General features: G+C 37.7%; 1 protein-coding gene across 1 annotated transcript; it reads left to right on the top strand.

Moving 5' to 3' along the window:
• The first annotated feature begins 10,677 nt into the window (after nucleotides 1-10,677).
• LOC148736740 (adhesion G protein-coupled receptor D1-like) lies at nucleotides 10,678-23,145 on the top strand. The gene is made up of 18 exons (XM_088751034.1): nucleotides 10,678-13,029; nucleotides 14,413-14,442; nucleotides 15,088-15,452; nucleotides 15,650-15,839; nucleotides 16,388-16,492; nucleotides 17,128-17,215; nucleotides 17,706-17,796; nucleotides 18,287-18,336; nucleotides 18,595-18,733; nucleotides 18,888-18,982; nucleotides 19,196-19,298; nucleotides 19,403-19,553; nucleotides 19,713-19,797; nucleotides 20,007-20,073; nucleotides 20,790-20,872; nucleotides 21,020-21,140; nucleotides 21,926-21,967; nucleotides 22,141-23,145. The coding sequence occupies exons 1-18, from the start codon at nucleotides 12,999-13,001 to the stop codon at nucleotides 22,315-22,317; spliced, it is 2,013 nt and encodes a 670-aa protein (XP_088607160.1). The 5' UTR covers nucleotides 10,678-12,998; the 3' UTR covers nucleotides 22,318-23,145.
• Nucleotides 23,146-26,865: the final 3,720 nt, after the last annotated feature.

Genomic DNA, 26,865 nt, shown 5'->3' with positions numbered 1-26,865 from the left:
TCCACCGCATTGATGCGAGGGCGCCAGTTGTCTTCCTCAAGGTTACAGGGGCCAATGAAAACCCCCAGCACCTTGAGCTTGACAGGAGACCAGTCAAAAGGAACTGGGGGGTCCGTGCGACCCCGCCATCCACCCAACCAGAGACCCTTAGATTTGGAGAGGTTAATCCTCGATCCAGAAGCTAGTTCATAACACCTGTATATATCAAGAGCAGCCGAGATGCCTTCATCCGAGGTAAGTATGAGAGATGTGTCATCTGCGTACTGAGAGATGGGAGAAAGCGGAGGACAACCTGGGAGAGACAGACCCTTAATACGGGGGTCTGCACGAATCTACAAGCAAGGACCTCCGAAACAAGAACATACAAGAGTGGAGATAATGGACACCCCTGCCGGACGCCACGAGAAAGACTAAAGAAGGGAGTCAAGTAACCATTAACAGTTACAGCACTTTGCACACGAGTATAAAATAGGTCAATCCACGCGACAAAGGACGGACCAAAACCCAAGGCGACCAGAGTGGACCGCATAAAACCCCAATCCCCCCGGTCGAAGGCCTTTTCTTGGTCAAGAGATAGGATTGCGACAGGGGGGGGCAGAGGACTCGGCATAGCTGACAACATCTCTCATTAACGCAACATTCTCACCAATGAAGCTGCCAGGGACCCCGCACGTCTGATCACGGTTGACGACAAGGTGTATCACGCGGAGAAGACGCCCGGCCATGGCCCGCGACGCTAACTTATAGTCCACATTTAGGAGAGATATGGGGCGCCAGTTCTTGGGATCGAGACGATCCCCCTTCTTGAATGACAGAGTAATGACACCTCTGCGCACCTCTCCTTTGTCTGTCTCTGCTTTTGTCCATTGTTGTTGCACTTGTTTGTTTGTCTGTATGTGTCTGTTATTGTTGTTGTTGTTTGTTTGTTTGTCTGTATGTGTGTCTGTTATTGTTGTTGCTGTTGTTTTTTTGTCTGTATGTGTGTCTGTTATTGTTGTTGTTGTTGTTTGTTTCTCTGTATGTGTGTCTGTTCTTCTCTTATTAAGCTCTTCCTGTTTAGATTCTTTCCTGGTTCAAGATATCTCTAACATACCTTAAATTTATACTGGTAATTCTTTCTTCCAGATTAATCCTAGCTCAGTACTATTCCTTTATTTATCTAAAAGTAGGTGGTGGCCAGAAAGCCTTTGCTACTTTGGCCACCACACACATCTTTATAATCTGTACTTTATTTATTTTGTTCTGTAATCATTTGTTGCAACTTTACTTTTCTATCTGTGTTAATTCTATGTAAATAGTGTGAAATAAATGAACCAATGAACCAATGATTAATTAATGAATCCGCGGTGTGGCATTATCTCCTGTTTTCAGAAAGGTGGAGACAACTAAGATCTTATATTACCCTTGAGATAAATAGATCAATTGATTTTAGCATCGTGTTTTAGAGCGTGGGTTTTTTTTCTCTTCATTATGTGAAACAATCTCAGTTGGCTTTCCTCTAAGAGGAAATGTGGCCAAAAGTCGAACATTTTCAAAATATGGTTGCAATAGCCGCGAAATCGATTCGGCTCATATTCTTAAGTTAGGAAGGCCTTATGGTGCAACAAAGCACTGCATACTTCGTTTGGCTGAATATCGATTTATTTTCTAGAAAATCGATGAAAGTTGAATTTCGCCCAAATGCGGCTTTTGAAGCACAAAATTTCAGACAATTCTCGGAGCGTCGCGCCACGAATTGAAAACACTTGGACCGATAAAGAGTACCAAATCTTAAAAAAACAACATCAATAGACAATTTGGCAGCAATTTTAGCAACTCTTGACCATTTATTTACACAACGTAATTGAATTTATCCGACTTTCTTCCAACAAGATTAAGAATGGGTGAAAAGTTACCTGTTATTTAACCATGTGCTATACAAAATAATCGACTGAAAATCTGGCTTTTGTAAGGCAAAGTGTGGTTCTTTTCGATCTTCAAAGGAGTTTTTGGGGAAATGATTCAGTGCCACTTAATCAAATTTAAAATTTTGATAAAATGAGCTGATTTGACGATGCCGTCAGTTATTCGAAAATGTACACATTCACACGCAAAGTCAATTATTTCGCATTTTATATCCAATCTACAGCTTATTTAATATAATATCATCTTACCGTCCATATTGCTGTACCACAAAAGGGGATTGCAGTCCTGAAAATGTTGCATGGTTCATAATAGCGGGGCTCCCACACGCGTTTCGCGCGCGTGGGGCAGAGCCCCATACCCATGGAATATAGATCACTTTCATAAGTGGCTGCCGGATTAATATTGAGAGAATGTATTCTTTTTAATCTTGTACTGGAAAGTGTTCTGTGGTCAACCTCTATTCGTTTGGTTGTCACGTGACTGACCGAGCGTACGTACATACGTACGTACGTGCCCTCTGTCATGTCACGAAAGTACCATATCACGAAAGTACCATATGATCAAATTTGAAAATATGGCGTCCAAGCAGCCGACCCTCAAAATTTTCATTTTGGATTTTTCGTTCATTTGCGATCGAGTTAGAACTCATAATGTAAGGTAACAATGCTATAGAATACTCTGCTTGGAGAAGAATATATATCAAGGTCTTAAAGGTGACAGAATAAGCTCTCGAGTCAACGACACTACGATTCTCAAGAAGATGCGAATTATGGACGTAAAGTGAAAACCGAACTTTCGGACTTCAAGCAGGGCCTAGCGACAATTTGACGATTTGATGGCCCGCTAAATATTATGTTCGAGTAACCATGCGTTCAAAAAGTATTGTTTAATCGAAGATTTTGCGTGAAATCGAAGTTTTTTTGAGAACTTTCAACATAACGCTGCGCAATTTCTGGCCTTGAAGGCAAGTAAACAACGATCTAAGCATGATGAATTTTAGCGCGTGGGCTTTTTACACACAAGAGATTCGTACGTTTTTCGCTTATAACAGCAAAGCAAAACTTTTTTGAATAAACATGTCGTCCCGAAATATTTCTTGGCCATTTTAGTCTTGCTTCCTATTGATAGATTCCATGGAGCTTGAGATCTCTTCACTCACGGACAAATTCGCACATTCCAGTTCGAAATATGCACACGTGCGAAAATATTTATCGATTTTGTCTTTCATCTTAATATTGCAGATTGAAATATTTGCACACATGCGAAAATATTTATGTTGATTTTTGAGTAAAAACTTAATATGCACCTAACGCTTTTTTCGTCACAAATAAGTTCTTTAATTAGTCTTCTTTCACTAAAGCTTCTTTTTTGGAAAAGATGATTTTTAAAAATTTACTGCGGATTGTGTTTGCTTTCTTGGTTTCTCCAAAATTTTGACTTGCCAGGCACCTGTTACACGTAAGTGTCAATGAGTTTCATCTATACGGAAAGGCTAAACATTTTTAAGAAATTTTATTGCAAAATTTTCACTTATTGGGAGCTCCGCTTTTACGCTTGGATGAATCTGTTTATTAGCGATATAACTTGGCAGGATAGTCAACACTTCCTGATAAGGATTGTTTACAAAGCGTATCTCAGGGTTTCTCAAACGATCCATTAGGATAACCGATCATTTCACGTACACCTCCGCCAATGCAATATATTGCGTAACTTGTATTTATTGCAAAAAGATCTTTTTACATCAGCGAAACAAGCAGAAGACCAGGTGACTGATTCCGAGAACACGTTCGCGACGTGGAGAGGAATGACAAGGACACATCGAAACTAGTCGCTAGACATTTTAATTTACCTAACCATTCTAAGCAACACATGGCAATATGCGGTCTTCCCTTACACTTAGGTAGCACGGTAAGCCGGTAAACTCTTGAACAAAAGCTCATCTTTCAAACCGTCAGTCTAAATCCCACAGGTATCAACGAACGCTTTTCATTCCACTAATTTATTCGTGTTTCTCTCGTTGCCATGTTCCTACCAATCACGTAACTCCTTTTCTGCCTTTGAAAGCACACACAATCCACAATTCCCCTATTCGCTCCGACCAAGGGCTAACGCTCGAAATGTCAACTTTTGTAATCGCAACGATGGCTAATTTACCAATTCAATTTTGTTGATATATTCAAATTATTCGTTACCACTACCGGCGCAGCCCCAAAAAGTTTCTTTAGAAACTATCAGCCCTTTTTCTCTCTTTCCGTTTCGTTGAAAAAGAGGCTGTAATGAATTCACGTAAGAGATCGTCGTTTAAATATAAGTCTTTAACCAAACGGCGAAACAAATGTTGGTGAAATTTTGCTAGTTCAGAAAGATGTTTCTCGTGTGCAGAATAACGCTAATTAATTCAAATCAGGGTCCACAGAAATCGACAATTCCACAAAAATACAACTTTGGACCGTGAAGCACGTGGCTACAGGAAATAAGGTCGAGTGTTACATAAAGGAAACAGGAGCAAACACTTATTGAACTCCGATCCTTATTGACTTCATATTTTTATTTTGTAAATTATTGTTTAGGTTGATAAAGCTCATTTTAGGACAAAAAGAACGAAAGATAAACCTAGTTCGGTGATTAGAACCTCTACTTGCTACAATACTACTGTATTTTATTGTTGATAAGTTTTCAATTTTCCTCTACTCTTACTAAATTTTCTTCTTTTAACGGTATGTAATATTCAAAATGAGTTACAGTCAAACCTACCAAATGAAATTCAGAGGGGTGCTTTTATTGTTAATCGCTGAAACCACACTTGGTGTTTACTTTGTGTAAGGAACCGGTCGAGATGACAATTGCCTCGAGCAGAGGTAAGGATTTTAAATAATTTATAAGTATTTTTTAAGACGCTGAAAAATTGAATCATATTTCTTTCCTCTTCCTTACTATTTTAATCTCTATTGATTGTTTGATTCATTACAGAAATTACCTTGAAACTGGCATTTTCGTTTACTAATAAAACGAATTGCAGAGAAAAGATGTGAAATCTGCAACAGCACTGCGTGTCGTTCTCCTCATAAGGAAATCTGCTGCTCGTTCAAAACTATAGTAATAGTACACTGTGATTTCGACAGATGATTCAGAAAACGGGAAACAGTAATTAGACCTCTTCTTGTCTGTAAAGTAGCAAAAATGTTTCGGTATGATTGAGGTGGGAAGTATTTCCATTTTATATTTCAAAACTGCTTCATGAGCTGCTGGTCAAATGAAAATTATGGAATCCACTTTAAAAGCACGGAGCCAAGGTGCTTGGTTTCCATCGCATGAGTTTATGTGGAAGGTTTCGCAGATATTAGATAACTTTATTAAAAGAAGTATCGCATCAGACAGTCCATCTTATTTCTCGCTCTCTCGTTTTCGTCTTTCTCCTTGACTAAATGATTGTCATTCTCAATGAATTGTAAAATCCTTATTTGTGTGTTTTTGTTGTTGTTGTTGTTGTTGTTTTGTTGTTGCTTGTTTTGTTGTTTTTCTTTGTTGTTGTTGTTTTTTTTTTTTTGCAATTTTCCTCGGGTATCATTTCTTTTTTTTTTCTTTTTTTTTTTCGGTAAAATAACAAAGCATTGTAACAAACATTACCTGTTATCAGATGAACTAAATTTAAATCTGTCAAGGAGGTCTATATTCGTAAAACGCCAATTCAATAATTTTAGAGCGATTTAAGACCTGTGTTTGTTTTATAAATTTTCGTGGTGAAATTTTTTTTGATGTATCAGGTATGATTGCAAACAAAAAGGAATGAAAATATATCGTGGCCAGAGGCAGACATTATAAATATTCATTCGAAAATTTGCAGTTTTCAAAAGTAAAACGTGCTCAACCTCGTGTCAGTTATGCAAACTGAGAAATTCGGCTCATTTTTTTAATAATGGAACCAACTGAGATTGCAACCCATGGTTTTGTTTTAGTCCCTATTCGTTACTCATCTGTCGGTGGCGACGTCGTTAACGCAAAAACACCAGCAATTAGCAAAATAGCGTGCCTAACTTTCAGGTTATTTAAAATTTCGAAACATACCGGCGTGACTTTATGACCTGCATCCGTTACTTCATGTTAGGAAAAGAGTTATATAATGAAGGGATTAAAACGTTCGCTTTATGCAATTATTTTTTGTTAACTCAACTGCCACCTGCTGCTGCCCAATGGTTTCCATGACAATTTCACATGCAAGGAGTAAGTATTCTTATTGTTTCTTGGTATTGTCTCGATTTATGAAGTAAATACAGGCCCAGCTAGTCTTTCTATTATCATCAACCTCAAGGGGCGATATGTTAAAAACTCACGCCGAACATGGTCACCGCTGTCTTCCATGTTCTCGCAAGATTTAGCCTGGATCTATCAACCAGAAGCCACTAAACAAAGACTAACACATTAATCACATCGAAACGGTAAACGACACTATGATTTTAAAGACACGCAAAGGCCGATTACACCTTTAAAAGGTTCGAAGGGATCTTTAACCGAAATGTTCCGGAAAATTTTCAGCCTTACACTAATGATTGGTGAGTAAGAAAGATCAATTGGGTAACCTTCTGAGTGGATGTCAGTTTTATGATGTCATTCGCTTCGTTTATTCATTTCCCTTTTTTTTTCTTTTATTTTTTCTTTTTTAATGGGGAAGAAGAGAGGAATTATCCGATATCTTGTTTGTCTATATTTGCTAACTTGTCCTTGTTCATCTCCACCACCACCCCCTCCCTATCCTTGTAGAAATGATACCAGGATAAAATATTTATTTCATCACAGTATACTCGCTAATCGTTGAAGATCTTTATTATTATTATTATTATTATTATTATTATTATTATTATTATTATTATCATCATTATTATTATTATTATTATTATTATTATTATTATTATTATTATTTTATGTCAGTATCAATTCGATGGTTCTATAACTTATAGTTTCATTTCTGGATATTTGCCGCTGAAAATATTCTCAATGTAGCAAAAACAATTGTGCTCTCTTGCTGAAGAATACTTAAAGCGGGCTATCGCAGTTAAAACCTCTGCTGTAGAGTTGATTTTATAAATGGAAACTGGGTACGGTCGAGTATTTTCTTTAGAATTCAACGCTCTTTCCCACCTACTTTTTTCAGGTCATAGTCACCAGTGTTCTAATAATTATGCAGAGAAGGAACTTAAAGGGGTAAAGGACACCTGTCAGCTAATTGAAAACGGAACCAATCAGCTTTGGTTTGAAATCAAATGCTCTTTCCCACCCCGTCGGTTTTGTGTCCTGATGTGGTGCAGAGACCTCGCTTTTTGTCTCAAACAATCCGCTCAGTGGCAAGAAAAATGCATTCAGAAACTCAACCGAGGAAAATTTTTCCGCAACTATTATGGTGAACTCCGTAGGAAACAGCCTATTGTATAGCTTAGACGTCAAACACTGTTACCACTACCTGGGTTTGCGATTTTACAAAGTTTACACCATGATAAAGATAAGGCTGTACAACGGCATATCAGATGGGGATAGTATGTATAAGATTTATTTTGTTGTCATTATGAATCTGTTTATCATTTCGTCAACTGTATGTGCTTAAATCCAGCCGTCTCTCTATTCACCCAAAAGTTCCTTTGTTCCATCGTTCCCATGAGAATTAATTATTCTAACCCTTCATTAACAGTTTTGTGTTTTCTGTACTCATCAATATAATCATTTATGCATTTATTTTTTCATTTACGCATTGTTCTAATTTCTAAAAATTAGTGACTTGTTTTCTTTGGTTGTATATGAAGATACACCCAAAGCTTTGTCGTTTCCACCTAGGTCCTCAGCGAGAAGCGGAAGGCCTCAGCGGAAAGGTATTCTATTTATATCTCCTTTTTTTTCTATTTTAATATTTACTTTTGCGGCTACTAAGTCAGTTTTCACTCCATGATGGGCATGTCTAAATTGTATCACTTTTTAATCATAAAACGTATTATATTTCTGACGAAAAAAAAAGTGTAATTCCACTCTTAAAACAAAGCGTGTTGCTTCGTTGATAATACTAAAGGCAATGAACATTTGCTGTCAATGGTTCGACGCACATGCTGACCGTAGCAGACATAATAAGTGATAAAGGAACATCATGGTAATAGTATGGTTTATCATTCCTTTCTACAAACTAAACCACGTCACTGTTTTGAGATCAACTTATCCTCACAGACAAGATCTCGCCTGAAGAGAAGGATCAATGCTTTCACCCTAGCTCTCATTGAGGGGAGAAGAAGTAATCGAGCCTCGCAAGTAAATGAAACTGACAGCAATATTTTGTCAAGGGAAATGAATGTTTAACCAGGTAGTGAAACTGTTAGTGAAATATCTGAGATTTGAGTCTTAGTTTTTCACTTAGTTTGGAACTCTGTGTATCTTCTATAATTCTATAATTCTTCTATAATTCTAAAATTCTTATATAATTATATAATTCTTATATAATTCTTCTATAATTCCTTTCCCGCATCGGTCTGGTCAGCCACCAACGTGCCTGCAGCCGATGTCAACGTGGACAACCTTGATAGTTGTTGCCAAGTCTAAGCATTTTAAGTACATTCTGTAAAATTTAAAGAGGACTCCAGAAAAGCTTCAACCCAAGCTAAGGCAAGAGAAAAGATTGCTTAAGGGAAAATAGCGTACCACAAGAATACAAAGTCGCTGGACGGCGTTTGAAGCAGCTCTCACTGCGCGAGGTTGTTGTCTTTCGATTTTGCCCCTTTATTCGCGGTGCGGTCTAATAATGTTATTAGATAATCTTGAGTTAAGTTCTCACGATGGAATTAAATTTCACCAATTAAAGTTCTACGAAAGACCTTTATTTCGCCGGAAAATCCCTGGAAAATAAACTCCACGTAGTAAATGCACACTTATCCGTGACGTATGCAGCGGTATTAGTAAGTGAAAAGTCGAGAGAGCCGCCAAGGCTCAAAATCCATGTACCGGAGAGAAACAGACCTATAAGAAAATTAGTATCTTCCACGTGACCAAGTGAATAATGTTGAATTACAAAACATGTCTTATTCCACGATTGACCTCAAAATTGATCACTTCCTAGCATGTTCCGGGCGTTCAGTTTCAGTTTGTAGAACGGAGTAAAATAATCAAAGGCGAGGAAGCGGATAAAGGAGGTTAGACCGCGAAAAAGGAGGAAGGCTTGAGTTCGAGTCGCCAAAAAAGAGGGAGGCTTGGCTTGGATTGCAAATAGATGGGAGGCTTGGTTCGGATCGAGTAAAAGGAGAGAGGCATGAGTCGGATCGCCTCCCTTCTTCACTTTCTCAGTTAGTTAGCGTTACAAACGTCACTGAAGGAAAGGAACGTCGCAGAAGGAAAGGAACGATTGAATAATGTTCACACTCACATTTCATCTTCACAATCATGCAGTTAAATCTATTACTCTTAAAAGCTTTAGATTACTTCAAAACTATGCCGAAACTGGTACTCTTTTTTTGAAACTATTAAATTTATTGTAACGCGGCAAAAAAACTATACGAAAATTTTGTTCAGAAGTTCAATACAAATTAATGATGAACCGGGAAAAATCCAATGCACGCATGCATTACGCAAACCTTGTCCTTTCATTCATAACATGGAGAAAATATCGAAAGTCAGGCGATCCATTTAGAATACTGATCACTTTACATGCATCTTTCCCATTGTCATATATTGCATAAGTTGTAGTCATCGCCAAAGGTTATATATTGCGGACAAAAAAAAAAAAACGACTAATCGACCGATTCCAAGAACACTTTCGTAAATTACAAAGGTGGGGCAGGAGGGCATCCAAAGTCGCAAGACAATTTGAACTCTCTAATCATTCTAAGTAGCACTTGGAGCAGTCGTACCGCTAAAGGCGAATTTAGTCACTTGAAAATACATAAAAATATAAATCTGTTGTCATAATAGTCTGGCCACCCCGAAGAAAGTAAACAAATCGTACGCTAAAATAACTTGGCAGGTTGTTAGACGTCCGTTCCAGTAAAGGCCTACAGCGCACTTTGCTCAAGGAGTTCATTACGTCGACCCCGGTTCAGAGTGACGAGAAATTTTGGATCAAGAGGAATAAGGTGAATAAGAAGTAAAATATCGAGGAGTTACGCAAGTTTAAGGTTTACATAACACGTGCAGCGAATGTGAGAGAATAGTTTTATTGTGTTAAAAACAAATGCCGGTCTAATCAAGTTGATGTCCTACATTTTTAGGGCCAAAAACTGCTGCATTTCTCAACTCTAACGATCACTTCACTTTGTGAAGTGACAAACGAAGAGATTTCGCCAAATGGCGAAAATTCTAACTCAGAGAAATCGCTTACCAGTCTGTTTCGTAATCGGTCGAATGGATCGCCTCATCTGATTCATTCGAGGAGTCAGAACTAGCCTCACTGTCGTAAGGCTCAAACATATATAACTTGGATATATCAACAAAGTTGAAGTGGTAAATTGGCCACCGTAACGATTACAAAAGCTGACGTTTTGAGCGTTAGCCCTTCGTAGGAGCGAATAGAGGAGTTGTGGGTTGTGTGTGCTTTTAAAGGCAGTGAATGGAGCTACGTCATTGGTGGGAACATGGCAACGAGAAAAACGAGAATGTGGAAAGCAATGACAAGGACACATCCAAACCACTCGCTAGACATTTTAATTTGGATATATCAACAAAGTTGAAATGGTAAATTGACCACCGTAACGATTACAAAAGCTGACGTTTCGAGCGTTAGCCCTTCGTCGGAGCGGCCATGTTCCCACCAATAACGTAGCTCCATTCTCTACCTTTAAAAGCACACAACGAGAAAAACAAGAATAAATTAGTGGAATCAAAAGCGTTCGTTGATCCCTGTGGGATTTAGACTGCCGGTTTGAAAGATGAGCTTTTGTTGAAGATTTTTACGGCTTTCCCTGCTACCTAAGTGTAAGGAAAGATCGCAGATTGCCATATGTTGCTTAGAATGATTAGGTAAATTAAAATGTCTAGCGGCTGATAGTTTCGAAAGAAACTGTTTGGGGCTGCGTCGGTGGGAGTAACGAAATGATTTGGATATATCAAAAAAGTTGAAATGGTAAATTGGCCACCGTAACGATTACAAGGGCTGACGTTTGGAGCGTTATGAATCCAAAAGTGAACAACTCGAATCACCAGAGTCGGACTCCATTGCGATCGCTCGTATTTTTTTCAGTTCTCCTTTTTACGTCATTGATCACGTGTTTAACTAGGAGCCATTTCAACTTCCGGTCTTTGAATTGAGTGAATTTCGCGCTTTTACACCAGGATTTTAATCGAATGAAAGGTTTTAGGGAACTTTTTCTTCTGCCAGTAGTTATTTTGGCAAAAGATCTACATTTTAATCAAAAGTTAAAATTTGGTGGAGATTATCCCTTTATATCCCCAACCCTGCAGGACACAGGACCTCCATTTATTCGTCCCAATCTGAGAAGACTAGAATATCTAACCATTTCTTGATGTTATAGAAAGGTAGAAAATTATTCTCAATTGTTTTAAGACCTTGAGTGTTGGTCCGGCCGGGGATCGAACCCTCGACCTCCCGCACAACAGTCCAGCGCACTACCCATTGGGCTAACTGGGTGGCTGTAAATAAAGCAACAATTTAATGAATATTTTAGCCGAGATTTAATCAACAAAGGTAACAACAGCAACGACGGCGAGAGCAGGAACAGAAACTCAGGCACCGCACACGTTCTGCCGGATTAATATAAGCACAAACATCAAGATATAAATGGATCCGCGATGTGAAATTTGTTTCTGTTTTCAAAAAGGTGGAGACAAGAAGATCTCACGCTTGCAATAAAGCTAAGTGATCTTAGCATGTCATTTAAGAGAGTGGGTTTTTTCTCTTCTTTACGTGAAACGCTTTGGTTGGCTCCTTAACACTATTTTAAAGTTAACTGCCCTGGTTCTGCAAAACGCTATAAGGGTAGGATGAATGACAGAGTGTAAAGCGTCCTGGGGTCTGCGTATGCGTGGGCCATCTGCGGACTGGGCGTTGCGTAGCTGAATGAATAAGTCCCCAAACCGATCTTTTTTTCCTCTTCGAAAGGATTCTAACGGGAAAAATCAACAAAAATAACAATGTTAGATAATCGAACCTGGTTTTGATACATTCAGGAAATGTTATGTTCGTGCAATGGGATGTTCGAATTGTTATCACCTTTTAACTAAAAAAAAAAAAAAAAAAAAAAAAAAAAAAAAAAAAAAAAAAGCAAATTTGCCACAAACAAACAAACAAATGCTTTTCCTCTCAAAAGTGTAATGGAAAAATTACAATCAAGCAATTGCTTTGGAAAAACCAATCAGACTGCGTTAATAAAAATTGCAATTATTTTCTGCACAACATATTTTGCTTCCTATGAACATGGTCTGATAATAGCAGTGAAAATAATCGTCAACGCAACAGACAATTGTTTGTCAACTTATTTCCAAAAACCAATCAGACTGCGATAGTGATTGTCAACATAGGGCATGCTCTGACTGCTTTCAACTGAAAAAAAAAAACATAGAATGGTGAAATTTGAATATTAGATATCGTTTCTGTTCAGCTTTGTATTGTTTTGTATTTAATCTATAGCAAGTACTCGATAGGACCAAGCACAAATTCACACTTATGTTGCTTGAAGAAACTGAATACAAGGCTAATACAAATGCTAAACGAAAAAAAAATTTCAATAAAACCTCCAAAAACTTCTCTTTTTACAAAGCTTTTGCCATCTGATACGGACCGAATTTATTCTATCCATTATCCACCTGTTTAGGCGCGTAGTAATGTCAATATGTCGTCGGAGAAGTTATAATTGATCTACGAGCTTGAAAGCTAAGTTATCAAGCCATAATGTGAAAACAAAGCATTGAATCTAACCGTTTAGCGTCTCACTCCGCGCTCAGTGAGACTGGTCCTTCTTTATTTTACCCTCTCTCGATTGTATTACAGCAGTCTGAATAAGAGATATTAATTCGCTAGGGCAAATTTGCGGTTGTCGATATTGTTATCGCCGGATTATCTTGGATCCCTAGATATAAGGGAAAATCCTTTCACCTGGACGGAGTTTCTCAAAAAAATGCCATTGCTTGGACTATTGATCGTTCTTGGTAAGTACTTGTATCAAACCAATTCGGTGTAGCGTAGCTAGAGGCAGTTTTAGTAACTTCCTGTTACGTTTTCGCTCTGATATTAGTACAGAATGCTTTCACAATTTCTTGATGCTTGTCTTGACGCACTTAATAGACGTGAAAATCTGGTGAGGAAAAAGAAATAGGAAGAAATAAATACAATTGGAAAGACGGGAGCTTTTTTTTCTATTTTAGATGTTCCCTTTTGTCATCTCTTAACTATGAGTAAAAGCGAATTACAAACAAGATGCAAATTAAATGTAGGTAGAAAAATTTACCTATACCGCAACACAACAAATTAATCTACTCCTTTTTCTAAAATTTCTCGGAGGCTTGTGTATGATTCGCTCTGTGTTTAATCTCTTTTATACGTGGTCATTTAACTCTACCATGTTATCCTAGTTTTCCTCCATACAATAAACGTAGTCCTTCGCCCGAGTGAGGACAAAACGTAACGGCGATCTCCTTTCAAACAGATGTATTTTCTAGACCCCTCTGTCGACACAAGCGCTCTCCCGTGACAAAAACCTTTTCAATGAATAAAGGCTGATAGTTTCGAAAGAAACTGTTTGGGGCTGCGTCGGTGGGAGTAACGAAATAATTTGGATATATCAACAAAGTTGAAATGGTAAATTGGCCACCGTAATGATTACAAAAGCTGACGTTTCGAGCGTTAGCCCTTCGTCGGAGTGAAACGGACTCGCTCCGACGAAGGGCTAACGCTCGAAACGTCAGCTTTTGTAATCATTACGGTGGCCAATTTACCATTTCAACTTTGTATATATATCCAAATCTTTTCAAGGAATAGTTAGCTCAGAAAACAAAAAAAAAATGGTCTTACATATTTCAAATATACCGGTAACTATGTTATGAGTCGCTAGAACTCCGCTTTAATGGTTGTAATTCATTTTCTTTCTCCTTAACAAACTCATAGCGGCGACACACTTCAGCCTATTTACTGTCGCCGTGAAGGTGCATTTCTAACACGGGCGGTATTTCGTGTGTTAAATTTTCCACTGACACGTTTCCCTTTATTAGTGGTGAAAAAAAGATATGATGGTTTAGTTTTTTTTTAATTTGCGACGGCAGGTTTTTTTCATAAATGAGGATTAATGAAAAACTCTACAGATGTTCCGCTAGAGATTACGTAATCGAAAAATAAACTCTCTAACATTTGATCGTTTTAAGACCACATTTCCATAGGTATCTTATTATCGTAGTGCTTGCCTCGCAATTGATTCTTTTGGCAAATCCCCCTTCCTTCCCCCACTCCACCCCCCTTGCCTCGTCATGGCTATGAATTAGGGAGTTATTATTTATGACTGGTGATTTACATTTTGTCTGGTTTCATCTCTCCCACAGCGACTAAGATCATGCTAACTTCAGCACAAGGTTTGTAATTTCTTCGTAGGAAAAAGGGAATAGGACATTTTAAGAGATCGACATTGTCTGAGGTGTTCACCTCTGCCGTCAAGGCTTGACCCTGAATGTATCATCTATCGCTAAATAAATCTTAAGAAGCGAACTACTCGGGAAAATCAATGATTTTTTATTGCTGGTAATTGTCCCTTCAAAAGATGTAAGAAAAGACAAAACAAAACAAAACAAAACAAAACAAAAGAACAGGGGAAGGTGTTGGCCTATAAACTTTACACTGTAACTTCAATCTTAAAGCGGGTCACCATCCCCGAAAAAAAAAATTAATTACAAACTTAATAAGAAAAGATAAGTGAAGTCAGAAAAAAACTGAGGGTCTAAACATCGAATAACTCTGAGATTTTCTCTACAGACCAATAATACTGATAATGAGTGAAGAGCGATAAAAACAGAAAGACAAAAGCAATCAAAAACTTCTTGGGGTTCTCTACCGATTATAATTTGTTTCTGAAAGTCCATGGAACAGGACGTGAGTGGAAATAAAAATGATCTACAAAAAATTTTATTTTATAAAAGAAATAAAATACAGTATGTGTGCAAACGAGGAACATCGTTGACATTTTTAAATGCTTCCACTAAATGTTCACTTTTCTAACGCAGGTAGTCATTGCTCCATCCATAACAAAAATCTCAGTCACTCAGCACTTAACGGTACGGAGTGCCAGCAGAAGACTGGCCCATGGCGTCAGAACTGGCATAAGCTGATATGTTTCGATAAAACAGAACCACCTATTGACAAGGAATGTTGTGAATCTTGGTGTGAGCAGTTGGCGTCTTGTTTCGGACAGTCGTTCAGTTGGAGTTCACGCTGTAAGAAAATGTGGAGATGCCGTAGGCCTCTCAGACACCTCTCTATCATCATGACAAATAGAACAGACTCGTCGTATATGGGAAGTATTACAGTGAAAAAATGCTGGGCAAAGAAACCGCATTTTCTTTCCATTAAGCTAACATCAGCAATCGAAGTACGTGCATTTAATTCTTGTGTGACATTTTTTAGCGCCCAATTTTTCTTATTGTTCCTTTCACTCTTTACAGAGCTTTTGCATAAATTTTGTATTCCATTCATTTATCTATTCCTTCACGAGTAAGGCTACTAGATGACATACGTTAACCACCGTCTTATTCCTGCTCAAAACTTTTTTATTTTTAACCTTCTCAGTTTCCAAGCAAGACACTTGTCGACACCATCCTAGAAGAAGTGATACCCCTTTCTGGAGGTAAAATAAATCAAGAAAAGACGGAGCGTGCTCTTCTCTCCGTTACTGATTTGGAGGAGTTCATCGGGAATTATTCACAACACCATCTTAATCAAACCACACCTGAGATTCATATCAGTAGTGAACATGCAGGTGAGTAAATGTTAAAAGCTGATTTGGGAGTTTTCTTGATTTCTGATACCGATTTCATGCATTTTTCATGGCATTTTTGAGAAAAATCTGCCAGGGCAATACTTGCTTTAAACTATTGACTTTGGTTGAAAGCTTTGTCTCCATCAACCTTTCATCGCGTCCTGTTGGCGACATGTATAAAACCCCCATTAAGGCTGTTCATACCAGCGAATTCCTATCGCGCACAGATTGTATCTAAGGAGTCTTTCAATACCATAAAATTTCGCAACAGAGTGTGTTGAAGAAAAAAAAAAAAAACTTTCGAATCCGTCGCGGTAATACATGTTTTATGATTAAAAAATGATCACCTACACTTTATCCGAACTTCAAATTGAGAACACTCCTTTGACTAGGGATCATTCCAAAGTGCTTGCTTTGACTTCTTCTAAGTAATGGTTTTCAGACCTTCTAGGCCTAAATATTTCGTGAACGGTAACTTGTGACTAATACGAAAGCATCCTTATTTATTTTGGCCTGCGCTTAAAATACTTTTTTTTTTTTTTCATCAGATATTTTGGTCAGGAAGATTTTTAACGAAAATGAGAGTGATGTCCAACTTGGGGATGATAAAGGAGAAAACTCTTTCAGCCTTCCCACTGCAGGCTTGGATAACGGTTGGAGAGTTACATATTTTTCATTTTTTTAAAAGTAGTCCAACTCGGGCTTTAATCAAACAAAGAATTAGACGACACGAAGTCCTGTTGCCAATTAATAAAATCTATGACAAATTTAAGAAAAGAAACTAAACATAAGTAATATGTTTTCAGAAGAAAAACAAACAAACAGAAATAGCAACAACAACATTGAACTCGGCGAAAAGCGCGGCAACAGCGAGCGCACATAACACGTCCTGTCTACTTTCATAGTATCCCTTTAACCTTCCTATTACATTGCCCAATTACAAGTATGAAGCATACACTGTCCTATAAGTGCATAAATCAGGCTAGTGATAACCAATCAGGTTCGAAGATTTTGTTATATTTTGATTATCAGGGCTATGGTCAGAAGGGGGCTGGGTTTCATGTACGAAGGAAAATTCAAACTGAATGACTGAGATTTTAATCTGGTTGTTTGTTTATATTTATTTGTTTATTTGTCTGTAGATCGATATACTTTATTCCTATTCAAACGTAAGGCATACCATTTGAATTAGCCACTTGGCTTGTAAGGTCTTAAAGTCGTGATTGCTTGTCCTTCTTTTTATTATTAGACCAGTAGTATTAAAATTGCCTCCACTATTACGTCTTAGGATCAGTGGCACTTGCGGTCATTTACAAAGATCTCCATGAAATATTCCAACCGAACCAAGCCAACTCTGCCTCTTTCAACGAACGAAGGTTTGCTAAAACCTAGTTCTATATATAGTATCTTCATGTTTTTATAGCTCTCTTTTGGTGTGTAGATAAGCTACACCAGGCAAGTTTAGAGGAATGTGCTCGATCCCAGATTGAATTTCTGTGTCCCTTTTGTTTTGATTTTCTTTTAATAAATTTTTATCAATTTTCTTTTTGTCTTTAAGAACATTTATCTTTTTTTTTTCGTCTACTTTTATTTGTCCTGTTTTTCTGTTTATTTGTTGGTCTTTCGAGTGACTTTTGACATCTGAATGATATACATAGAAAAAAAAAATTGAATGCATATTAAAAAGATAGACTAGGAATTAAGGATTTCCGCTTTGTCGTCTTTGGATCATAAAGAAACTTCGCTTTGTCGACTTTGGTCCATAAAGAAATTTCGACGGAGTTTTCAAGACTTGTGATGAAATAAGTGCACACAATAGCTTTTTTAATCTAAGCATTTTGCAAAATTATTGGGAATCATGGTTAGGAACATCAACACATTTATCTTGTCTGCAACGATATGGCCAAGGAACACCAAACTCAGGAAGAATATTACGTTGAGATTTAAAAACCTAAAGGTAAGTTGTATTTAATCAAGAGACAGTTGCAGCCATGTTTGTAACTATTTAAAAGAGTTTAAACAGCTTTAGTATATCTGGATAATATGAGCAAACTTTGGCAATTTCTCTCTCTTAACGCATCTCTCCTATACCATCCGTGTTTCTGTATGCATTTTCGTTGTTTCTATTTCTATATATGCAATTGTTTCCTCTTTTTAGTCTTCATTTTGGTTGACTTTTGTTGTCGTTTTTGTTGTTGTTGTTATGGTGGACTTTATTTTACCTTAAATTGTTAGTGTTAGTTTTTTTATGTCCTCAAGACCTTAGTTCTTTTTAGGGCGCCTCTCAAAGAGAGGCAAATTAGACTAGAAATATTGGGAAGCAACTCTTCAGATGTATCACAAATGGGGGTGGGGTCTGAAAAAAATGCGGCGGGAGCACTCCTACCTCCTTATTGGCCCGCAAGACGCTGAATTACTTAACACTAATTGTAATTTCACGGTTTCAGCCTGCAACTTTGGACAGAAGCTGCATGTTTTGGAATACTTTCGAGAACAGGTAAATAACTTTGAATTAACTAATGACATCGTTCACTCCAATTATCAAATTTCTTGAGGACTCTTCTTTCATACAGGTGAGGCTTTTGTGAGTGGCACATCATATAGTATGCTCACTTCTTACTCATTTTCCTCTTTCTCAGACCTCCGTATAAGACGTGGTCGATCGAACTGTCAGTTGTTTCGTTTATTAATTTTTGTTATAGTGGGGAAGGGGGAAGGGAAATTTTACGACTGTTTTTCTAAATGCTTTCTGCAGGCCCTCGAGATGGTCAGGGCAAGGGTGTCTTCTAAAATCTAGGAACGAAACTTACACCGAGTGCAGCTGCAATCATCTAACTCACTTCGCAGTTCTTATGCAGTTTGATAGTGGAACGAGCGGTAACAGTTTAACTAAGGTAGGGATATTGCGAAATATTCATACATTGATTTCAAAAGGCACCATGTATCGGCAGGGCGCTTTTCCCTCCATCGGTGTTAAACCGGGTGTATGGTACGTAACCTTTCTCTGTTATGATTATTGAATCTCTGTTTTTCGTATTCATTTTCAAGACTGACGGAAAGGCGCTGAAAATTCTTACGTACGTGGGCTTGTCTATCTCTTTAGTTGGAAGCACTTTAACAATTATCAGTTATGCTCTTCTTACGTAAGTATATGACATAATTCCACACAAGCATTCCGAAGCCAGCCGATGTTTTAGACCGAACAAGAACTATTATGACCTTAGACGCACAAAGTGATATGACCCAAGTCGAATTATCTTTTGTTTCCCAAAGTATATGACATGGCTTTGTATAAAATGAGGATAGAACTGATATGGAGGAGTCCTCTTACAAATCATTTGTTTAATTTTGATTAGAGACATGAGGGGACCTTTCTCTCAGATCCGAATGAGTCTAGTCACCTCACTTGGTGCAGGGCAAATTATCTTTCTAACCGGAATTGGTGCTGTTGAGAACAAGGTGAGATATTACATCAAAAACGTGGAGTCTCTTTGTGTTAATCCTTATGACGGTAACCTGCTCTTAACTTATTCAGTCCATGCCACTTTTTCTATCCTGTGCAGTCTGCCTGTGTTACAATAGCAGCTTTAGTGCAGTATCTCCTGATGGCTGCTTTCTGCTGGATGCTTGTCGAAGGAATTTATCTTTACCTATTTGTTGTAAAAGTTTACAACATCAACGACAAGATGAAGGTGTCACATAGATTTTCATGGGGTAAAAATGCATTCAAAACTTGTCATACTCTCATTTATAATTGTTTGAAAAGCAAAACATGAATAATTACCTGCACCATTGTCATCACCTTCATCACTACCATCATCACCACAGCCTTGTAGTTTGACATTGTAATCACTTCGAGTTTCAAATACACAGGTCTACCCGCCCTCGTCGTCTCCATATCGCTAAGCATTGCAGCAGGAAGCGAAGAGGGGATTACAAGCTATATCAGTGAAAAATTGTAAGCAGTGAGGACTTTTTTCTCCTGATCCATGAGTCTGTCACGAATCGTCGTTTTCTGCCTTTTCGTTTGTTTGTTTTATTTTATTTCTCTTGTGATTTTTACTTGCAAGCAAACCGGGCATAGAGAATACTGTGTACGTGCATGTACACAATAATTAATCATTAATTGATAATTTATCAAAGTTTCCGATACCTAATTTACTTCAGCTGCTGGATTTCATCTGCTAACGGGATGATATGGATATTTGTTGTTTTCGTTGTGCTGATTGAGTTGGTAAGTTAAATTCTTAAGGTTTATTCGCTTTCACGTTTTGCCTTCAGTTATCGTTAGAATCGCGACGATGTTTTCTTTCTTACCACTTACCTCTAACTTCATTCACTATGTTCGATAGTATTCCGCGAAATGTAAAGTGTATGTTTTCCTTTGGGAGACCCCATTGTTAGAGGACGCATTAAGCGGTTATCGCGCTGGACGGCAGGTTAAGAAGTCCACGGGCCCGTTTCTCGAAAGTCCCGGTAACTTAACGGACCCGAAGCCATGTTTTAAAATCAAAATTTAAAAGAATAAAAAAGCAGGCTCGGGCACCTAAACCAGTCCTTTTCTGTTTCTTTAGCTAATAGTTTTGTTGTATCATTTTCAAAAATTTTTAAATCGACATCTTGAGTGAAAACAGAACAGCTTTACGGGCCCGTTAAGTTACCGGGACTTTCGAGAAATGGGCCTCTGGTTCGAAACTTTAACGGTTGATTGTCTTGTGTTGTTAGGCGAGACATTTTGTGTGTACAGTGCTTTTCTTCCCCTCCACTCAGGTACATAACTGTGTACGAACGCATTTTCAGGTAAACCTGAGAAACTTAGTGGAATGACAAGGAGGGGGAAGCGTCAAACTTTTTACGTCCTTTAACTTAAGTGCAAACTTAGCTCTACCTCGAAATCATGTTGTTTTTGATTTAGTTTGATGAGTGCATATTCTTTTTTTTCCTTTTCAGTTAAACGCAATGCTACTGGGGCGAGTTATCAAGGAAATGACAATCATGCATCAGGCGAAAGACAAACACAGTGAACAAATAAGGTGAGTATGTCAGCGGCGCCTGTAGAATATAAATCACGGTGAGCCATTCGCCTTTTTCTTTGCTTCCTTTTACAAGTAATACCTACTTACGAAAATGAAAGCAACCTATCTTCTTCTTCTTTATTTTTTTTTTCCCTGATTTTGTAGGCTTGGTGTCAGGGCATGCATGGTGATGATTCCTTTGCTGGGAATCACGTGGCTATTTGGTCTTCTGTTGTCCTTGCACAAAGCGTTCGCCTACATTTTCACAATTCTCAACTCCACTCAGGTAAACTAAACACAAATTTTATAAAATGAATTCCGTCCAATATGAGTTAGCTAACTGGGTGACTTCTGGTTTGATAAATCTCACCAAAGTTGAAGTCAGTAATAAGAGTTTATCTCTACTCATATGAGATACACCCTACTCATGTGAGAGCACAAGTTCACCACTGTTTATTATTAATTCTCAGCTCTCTCTGATACTCGAATGCCTTTTTAAGCGAACGTTCTATCCCATTACCACATGCTTGGAAAATAGACCCCTTACGGCTATTAAACTTTCAACAACTATAGCGTTCTTAAGTAAATAACGTTAACGAGAAAGAAAACTTAAATAAAAAACAGACAATCAGGACTCTAATGTTGTAAAATAAAAATACCGATCACTCTTTACAATGATAAGAAAAAGTAGAATTTAATTTTCTGGAATTAAAAATAACAAATAAAATCATAAAACCAATCGCACGATCTTGAATCTGCAATGATGATGGTTTTCTTCATCTCATAAAATTTATCTTATATTATTGATCTTATAATATAAGTAGTGTCACTGTCACGCATATTGTCGTGCCTAGTAGATTACCATGTGCTAAACTTAGTGTAAAGCAACTTGTAAAAATAGAGAACATTTGATTAATACCAGTAATTTGGACATTTTTCTAACCATAAAATTGCATATTCAGGGAACTGGGGGTTGGGGGCATAGATGAAAGCTTTATGAGTCTACACACAGGCAATAAAAAAAGTTATACTGCAGGCGTTAAGTTGATATCCCACTTTATGATTTAACAGGGCTTCTTAATATTTCTCCTTCACTGCGTAAGAAACTCAGAGGTATGTTATTCAATGTTGTTCTTAGTTCTCTTTGTACCTTTGTTCAGATTTCTTTCTAGCTAGGCTTCGACTTTCTAATAAGAAATGTAATTCCATGGTTATATCGATCCAATTCAAAGCACGATCAGTTTTAAAACTCTTGTAATCGTTTTGATTTCACCTTATCCTTGCAGATTAGATCTCGCTTTAAAAGAAGGATCACTGAAGTCACCCCAACTATAGATGAAGGAACGAGCATTAAGCGAGCCTCGCAAGTGAATGAAACTGATGGGAATATCGTTTTACCGAGAAATATTCTTGTCCAGCCTCGCAATAACAATGAAAGTGGTGTTGAAGTCCCTGAGATCTGAATCGGCATCGTAGTCTTTTTCCACAGTCTAGATCTGTGTATATCTTAAATTAAGTACGTTTAGAAAGTTTGGTACGACTCAGAAGAGCTGGATGAGAACCCACTCACGAGATTACTGTAATGTGGTCTGGCCTGTTTACTGGGAACTGGGGGGAGGGGGCATCTTTAAACACGTTTCCTTCGATTGTTTGTAAACCGCTGATGCAGTCCGGCCAAAGCCCCCCGAAAAGTGTTGTGATGCGCATTTGATCATATCCACATGTTAATTTGCGCAATATAAATATTAAATCATCATTATTATTATAACCTTCTGAAGCTGAGGCGCGGATAGCTTTGCATTTGATCCAAATTATAATAATATAACAGTTCAAGTAATCATCATGAGAAGTATCCTTATGTCGAGAATGAGTACCGTATATAATGAAGGTCAGATGGTCTAGAAATCCAAAACCACATCCAAGAGACAATTCCTGAGAGTAAGGGACCTACCTAGGGTATCTCAGAAGGAAATTTTTTTTTTTGTTTTCAAACTTAAACTTGCTCACCAATGAGTATCCATTAGAAATGGTTAGGATTTAATCACCGTGAAAGAATATCTTCCTCAGATGTTTCATTTAGTCTATTCATTATTTTATTTATCTACTTATCGTCGTTATTCCTTTATTAGAAACCATAAGGCACTTTGATTATATCTCCATTTCTAGAAAAGAACGTGAACTTTGTACGAAGAGGTTAGGCTTCCTCTCACTCCTCCCTGTCTAATGAAAATTTAATTTTAAGGTGTATGTAATTATATTCAGGCATCAATAAATAATTTGTTTCTAATGTCTACTGATTTTGAAATGCGACAAAGTGATTTCGATTCCTGATATAACTACATAAAATTAAAAGCGCCGCAGTAACGCAGCTTGCCCAGGAATGTACCAAACACATGACCTCTTGCGTGACAGTCGTTCAACGGATTGCATCACATTTATTTTTTAATTTAGCCCCGAACTCTTTTCAAGCTGGACGCGTTGCCTATGGCGGGCCAAGAAAGAAACTTTGAGAAATTAATCTACAAAGATGAACCTTTAAGATGATGTATGTTTTGATTTGTAAATATATCATACCAGATATTTTTAAAGGTCTTTAAATGGGTCGTGAGAGCTATTCAGCGGAGGAGTTCAAATGTAAAAATAAATCTTCTGGAGGTGTATATTAATGATCTGGAAATTATATATGGCAGACCTCTTCAAGGGCCACTGAAGTTGACCCTTATTTTACCTCTGCGAAAGAGACGGGAGGTACTCTATTTGAACGGGTCCCTACTCAGACTTAAACGTAACAACCAGAAATTTATATTTTCCAAGAGATAAAAGGACCATCTTCCAGCAAATTAAGTTTAAAAGCGGGATTGCATCCCGTTGTAGCGTACGAAACTGTCGAAGTCGGTTAATCTTTCATTGCTTTACGGTAGGCGGACAAAGTCTATCTAGGCGTATTTTGAACTATTCGATATCTCGGAAAAAAAAAAAAAAAGCGTGATGGAACTCTTTGTTATAATTTCCGAAAAAGGTTCATTAAAAGGGTCCTTTAGAAAAAATTAAATGAATTACGAAACTCTGCAACTGTCGGCGGATTCTCAATACTTATGGTCAGTGGCTCTTAAGATTTCTTTCGCTGGACTTCAGGCCGGGAAGGTCTTCCTCCAGACTTTATCGGTGCATTGTTTTGTATTGTAAGGTGAGACATTTTGCGTTTACAGTGCTTCTCTCCCTCTTCACTAAGGTGTAGAAATGTGTACAGATTAATTGTCAGAGGAACTTGATGGAATGATAAGAAGGGGGAAGGGTTTAACTTTTAGTGTCATTTTACTTTTCCTGCTCGAACCACCTAGCTCGTGCATACTTTGCTTCAACTCCATATCATTTTTTTTAATCACATTATAATTTTTTTTTCCAGTTGAACGCATATCTACCGGGGTGAGTTATCAAGGAAATGACAACCATGAAGCAAGCGAAAGACCAAAACAGTGAAAAAATCACTTTGGTATCTCAGCCATCAGAGAACTCACATTTATGTTCGTCGTCATTTATATGTTTTGAACCTCTCACACAAAGCGAGGTTTACAACATCATCATGGAAATGGCCAGGAAATCATGCGCTCTCGATCCAATTCCGACACCTTTACTTGTTAAGTCTATCGATGTTCTTTTACCAATTATAATAACTAAAATAGTCACTCTTTCACTTCAAAGCGGTTATCTTCCTCCAGTATGGAAAGAAGCTGTTGTTCTGCCAATTTTGAAAAAAGCTAATCTTCATCTTGTTTATAAGAATCACCGGTCTGTGAGTAATCTTTCGTTCATCTCAAAAGTAACCGAACGAGCTGTGTTTCTACAAGTTTATAATTATATAAAGAGGAAAGATCTTTATCCGTCTCTACAATCTGCCGATAGGAGGAACCACAACACGGAAACAGCTCCTCTAAAACTGACAAATGATATTCTACTTGACATGAATTCTCAGCAAACAGTCCCTCTCGTGTTATTAGACTTAAGCACCGCTTTCAACACGGTTGATTACAACGTACTTGGAATTACTGGTACACCACTTCAATGGCTCTCCCCTTCTCTGACAGCACGTCGGCAACGCATTTCCATCTGTGGTACCTTATCTGATAGTTTCGATCTGGACTGGGGCGTTCCGCAAGGTTCCTGTCTTGGTCCTTTATTGTACATAATTTATTCTTCGACGTTTTTTAAAATTGTTCAACGACATCTCCCGGAAGCTAACTGTTATGCAGATGATTCACAACTATACCTTTCTTTTAAGCCTGATAAAGTGACGAGCCATCAAGATGCTATTATCATCATGCAAAATTGCATAAATGATATCCGCCTATGGATGAATCACAATAAACTCCTTCTCAACGATGAAAAAACGGAGTTTATTATTCTGGGGACCCGGCAACAACTGTCAAAAATTAATATCTCTTTGATTACTGTTGAAAGTTCCCGGGTTGAAAGATCATCTGTTGTCAAAGACCTTGGTACTTTTCTTCACGACAAACTATCTATGAATGTTCATATAAACAAAGTTTGTAATGTATTATTTTATTATATTCATAATATCTGGCGCACTAGGAGGTACTTATCGCCAAACTCTACAGCGACTTTGATCCATGCTTTTATTACCAGCAGCTTGGATTACTGTAACAGCTTGCTTTATGGTACCCCTCAAGTACAAATTAACAAGCTATAAAGGGTTCAAAATGCAGCCGCTAGGCTAATCTTTAAACAACCTAAGTTTAGCCATTACACCACGGTTATCTCAGCTTCACTGTTTACCAATTAGGTACCGTATAGAACTTAAGATTCTTTTATTGTGTTTTAAGGCAATGCACGGTATGGCACCCGGCTATATTTTTAAGCTTATTAGCTTTAAAATTCCCACTAACCATGAGCTAAGGTTGAATCAAAAACGTCTGCTGAAGTTCCCAAGTGGTAAGATGTTACCACATTGGGAGCGAGGGCATTCTCCTATGCTGCAGCACGTCTCTGGAATGACTTACCAAGTAACATCACTGGCTTTCACTCCTTCTCTAGTTTTAAACGTAATCTTAAGACCTACCTTTTTACCCGGGCTTTTAATCTTCCATCTCAATGGCGTAGTGCTTTTTAATATTCTATGACGCTTGGTTAGGGCTTTTTCATTTCTTATCTCATTAGGAAAATTGTAATTTTACATATATATATATATTTTTTTTTCTACACTTTCTTTATTTTCATGTAAAGCGCATTTGATCATGTATATGGAATTTGCGCTATATGAATTTCAATTATTATCAGCGGCACCTGAGGGAGATATATGTAACTCTTTCGCCTCTTGCTTTGCTTCCTTGTACGAATGATGCCGACTTAGAACAAAAGAAAAGCAAACTATCTTGATTTTCCATGATTTTATGATAGGCTTGGTGTCAGGGCATGCGTGGTGATGATTCCTTTGGGGATCACGTGAATATTTGGTCTTCTGTCGCCCTCGTATATAGCGTTCGTCAACATTTTCACGCTTTTCAACTCAACCCAGGTAAACTTAACAAAATGTTTAGGGAATGAAAGAGTAGTTGGTGGATTCACCGCTAAATGATATCCTTCCGTTTAAGGTCAGAAGTGAGAGTTTATCTCTGCTGATATCAGATGCCTATCATAAGTTGTAAGTTCTTTCCTGACACACAAATAACCTTTAAAACGAATGTTCTATGCCATTAGCACATGCTTGGAAAACTATCCTAGACGGCGACTGAAACTGATTGAACGATTGAACAGTTTTTGCGTTCTTAGGTAACATTTTTAGCAAGAGAAAAAAAGAGAAAAACAGATCATCAGAATTTCAATCTTTGTCCATAAAAATATGGGCCACTCTTTACAACTTTATGAGAAAGTGTCATTCAGGAAAACCTTAATGAGACAAATAAAATATCACTATTTTGTTTCAGTTATGACAATTTTTTTTTTTTATTCAAATGGTGTCAATTTAGGATATGGCAAGAGAACACTAGGGGCCT

Source organism: Stylophora pistillata, chromosome 2 (genome assembly GCF_964205215.1).
Source record: "Stylophora pistillata chromosome 2, jaStyPist1.2, whole genome shotgun sequence".
NCBI classification, from domain to species: Eukaryota; Metazoa; Cnidaria; class Anthozoa; order Scleractinia; family Pocilloporidae; genus Stylophora; species Stylophora pistillata.
Note: the sequence above shows the minus strand (reverse complement) of the source record. Positions and strands in the feature narration are given on the sequence as shown.

Bases quoted from the DNA above. Each gene is read 5' to 3' on its own strand.
- LOC148736740 (XM_088751034.1), top strand. From the start codon at position 12,999: ATGCCATTGCTTGGACTATTGATCGTTCTTG. The intron at 18,734-18,887 runs GTAGGGATATTG...TTCATTTTCAAG, and splicing joins GCGGTAACAGTTTAACTAAG to ACTGACGGAAAGGCGCTGAA. The intron at 19,299-19,402 runs GTGAGATATTAC...TATCCTGTGCAG, and splicing joins TTGGTGCTGTTGAGAACAAG to TCTGCCTGTGTTACAATAGC.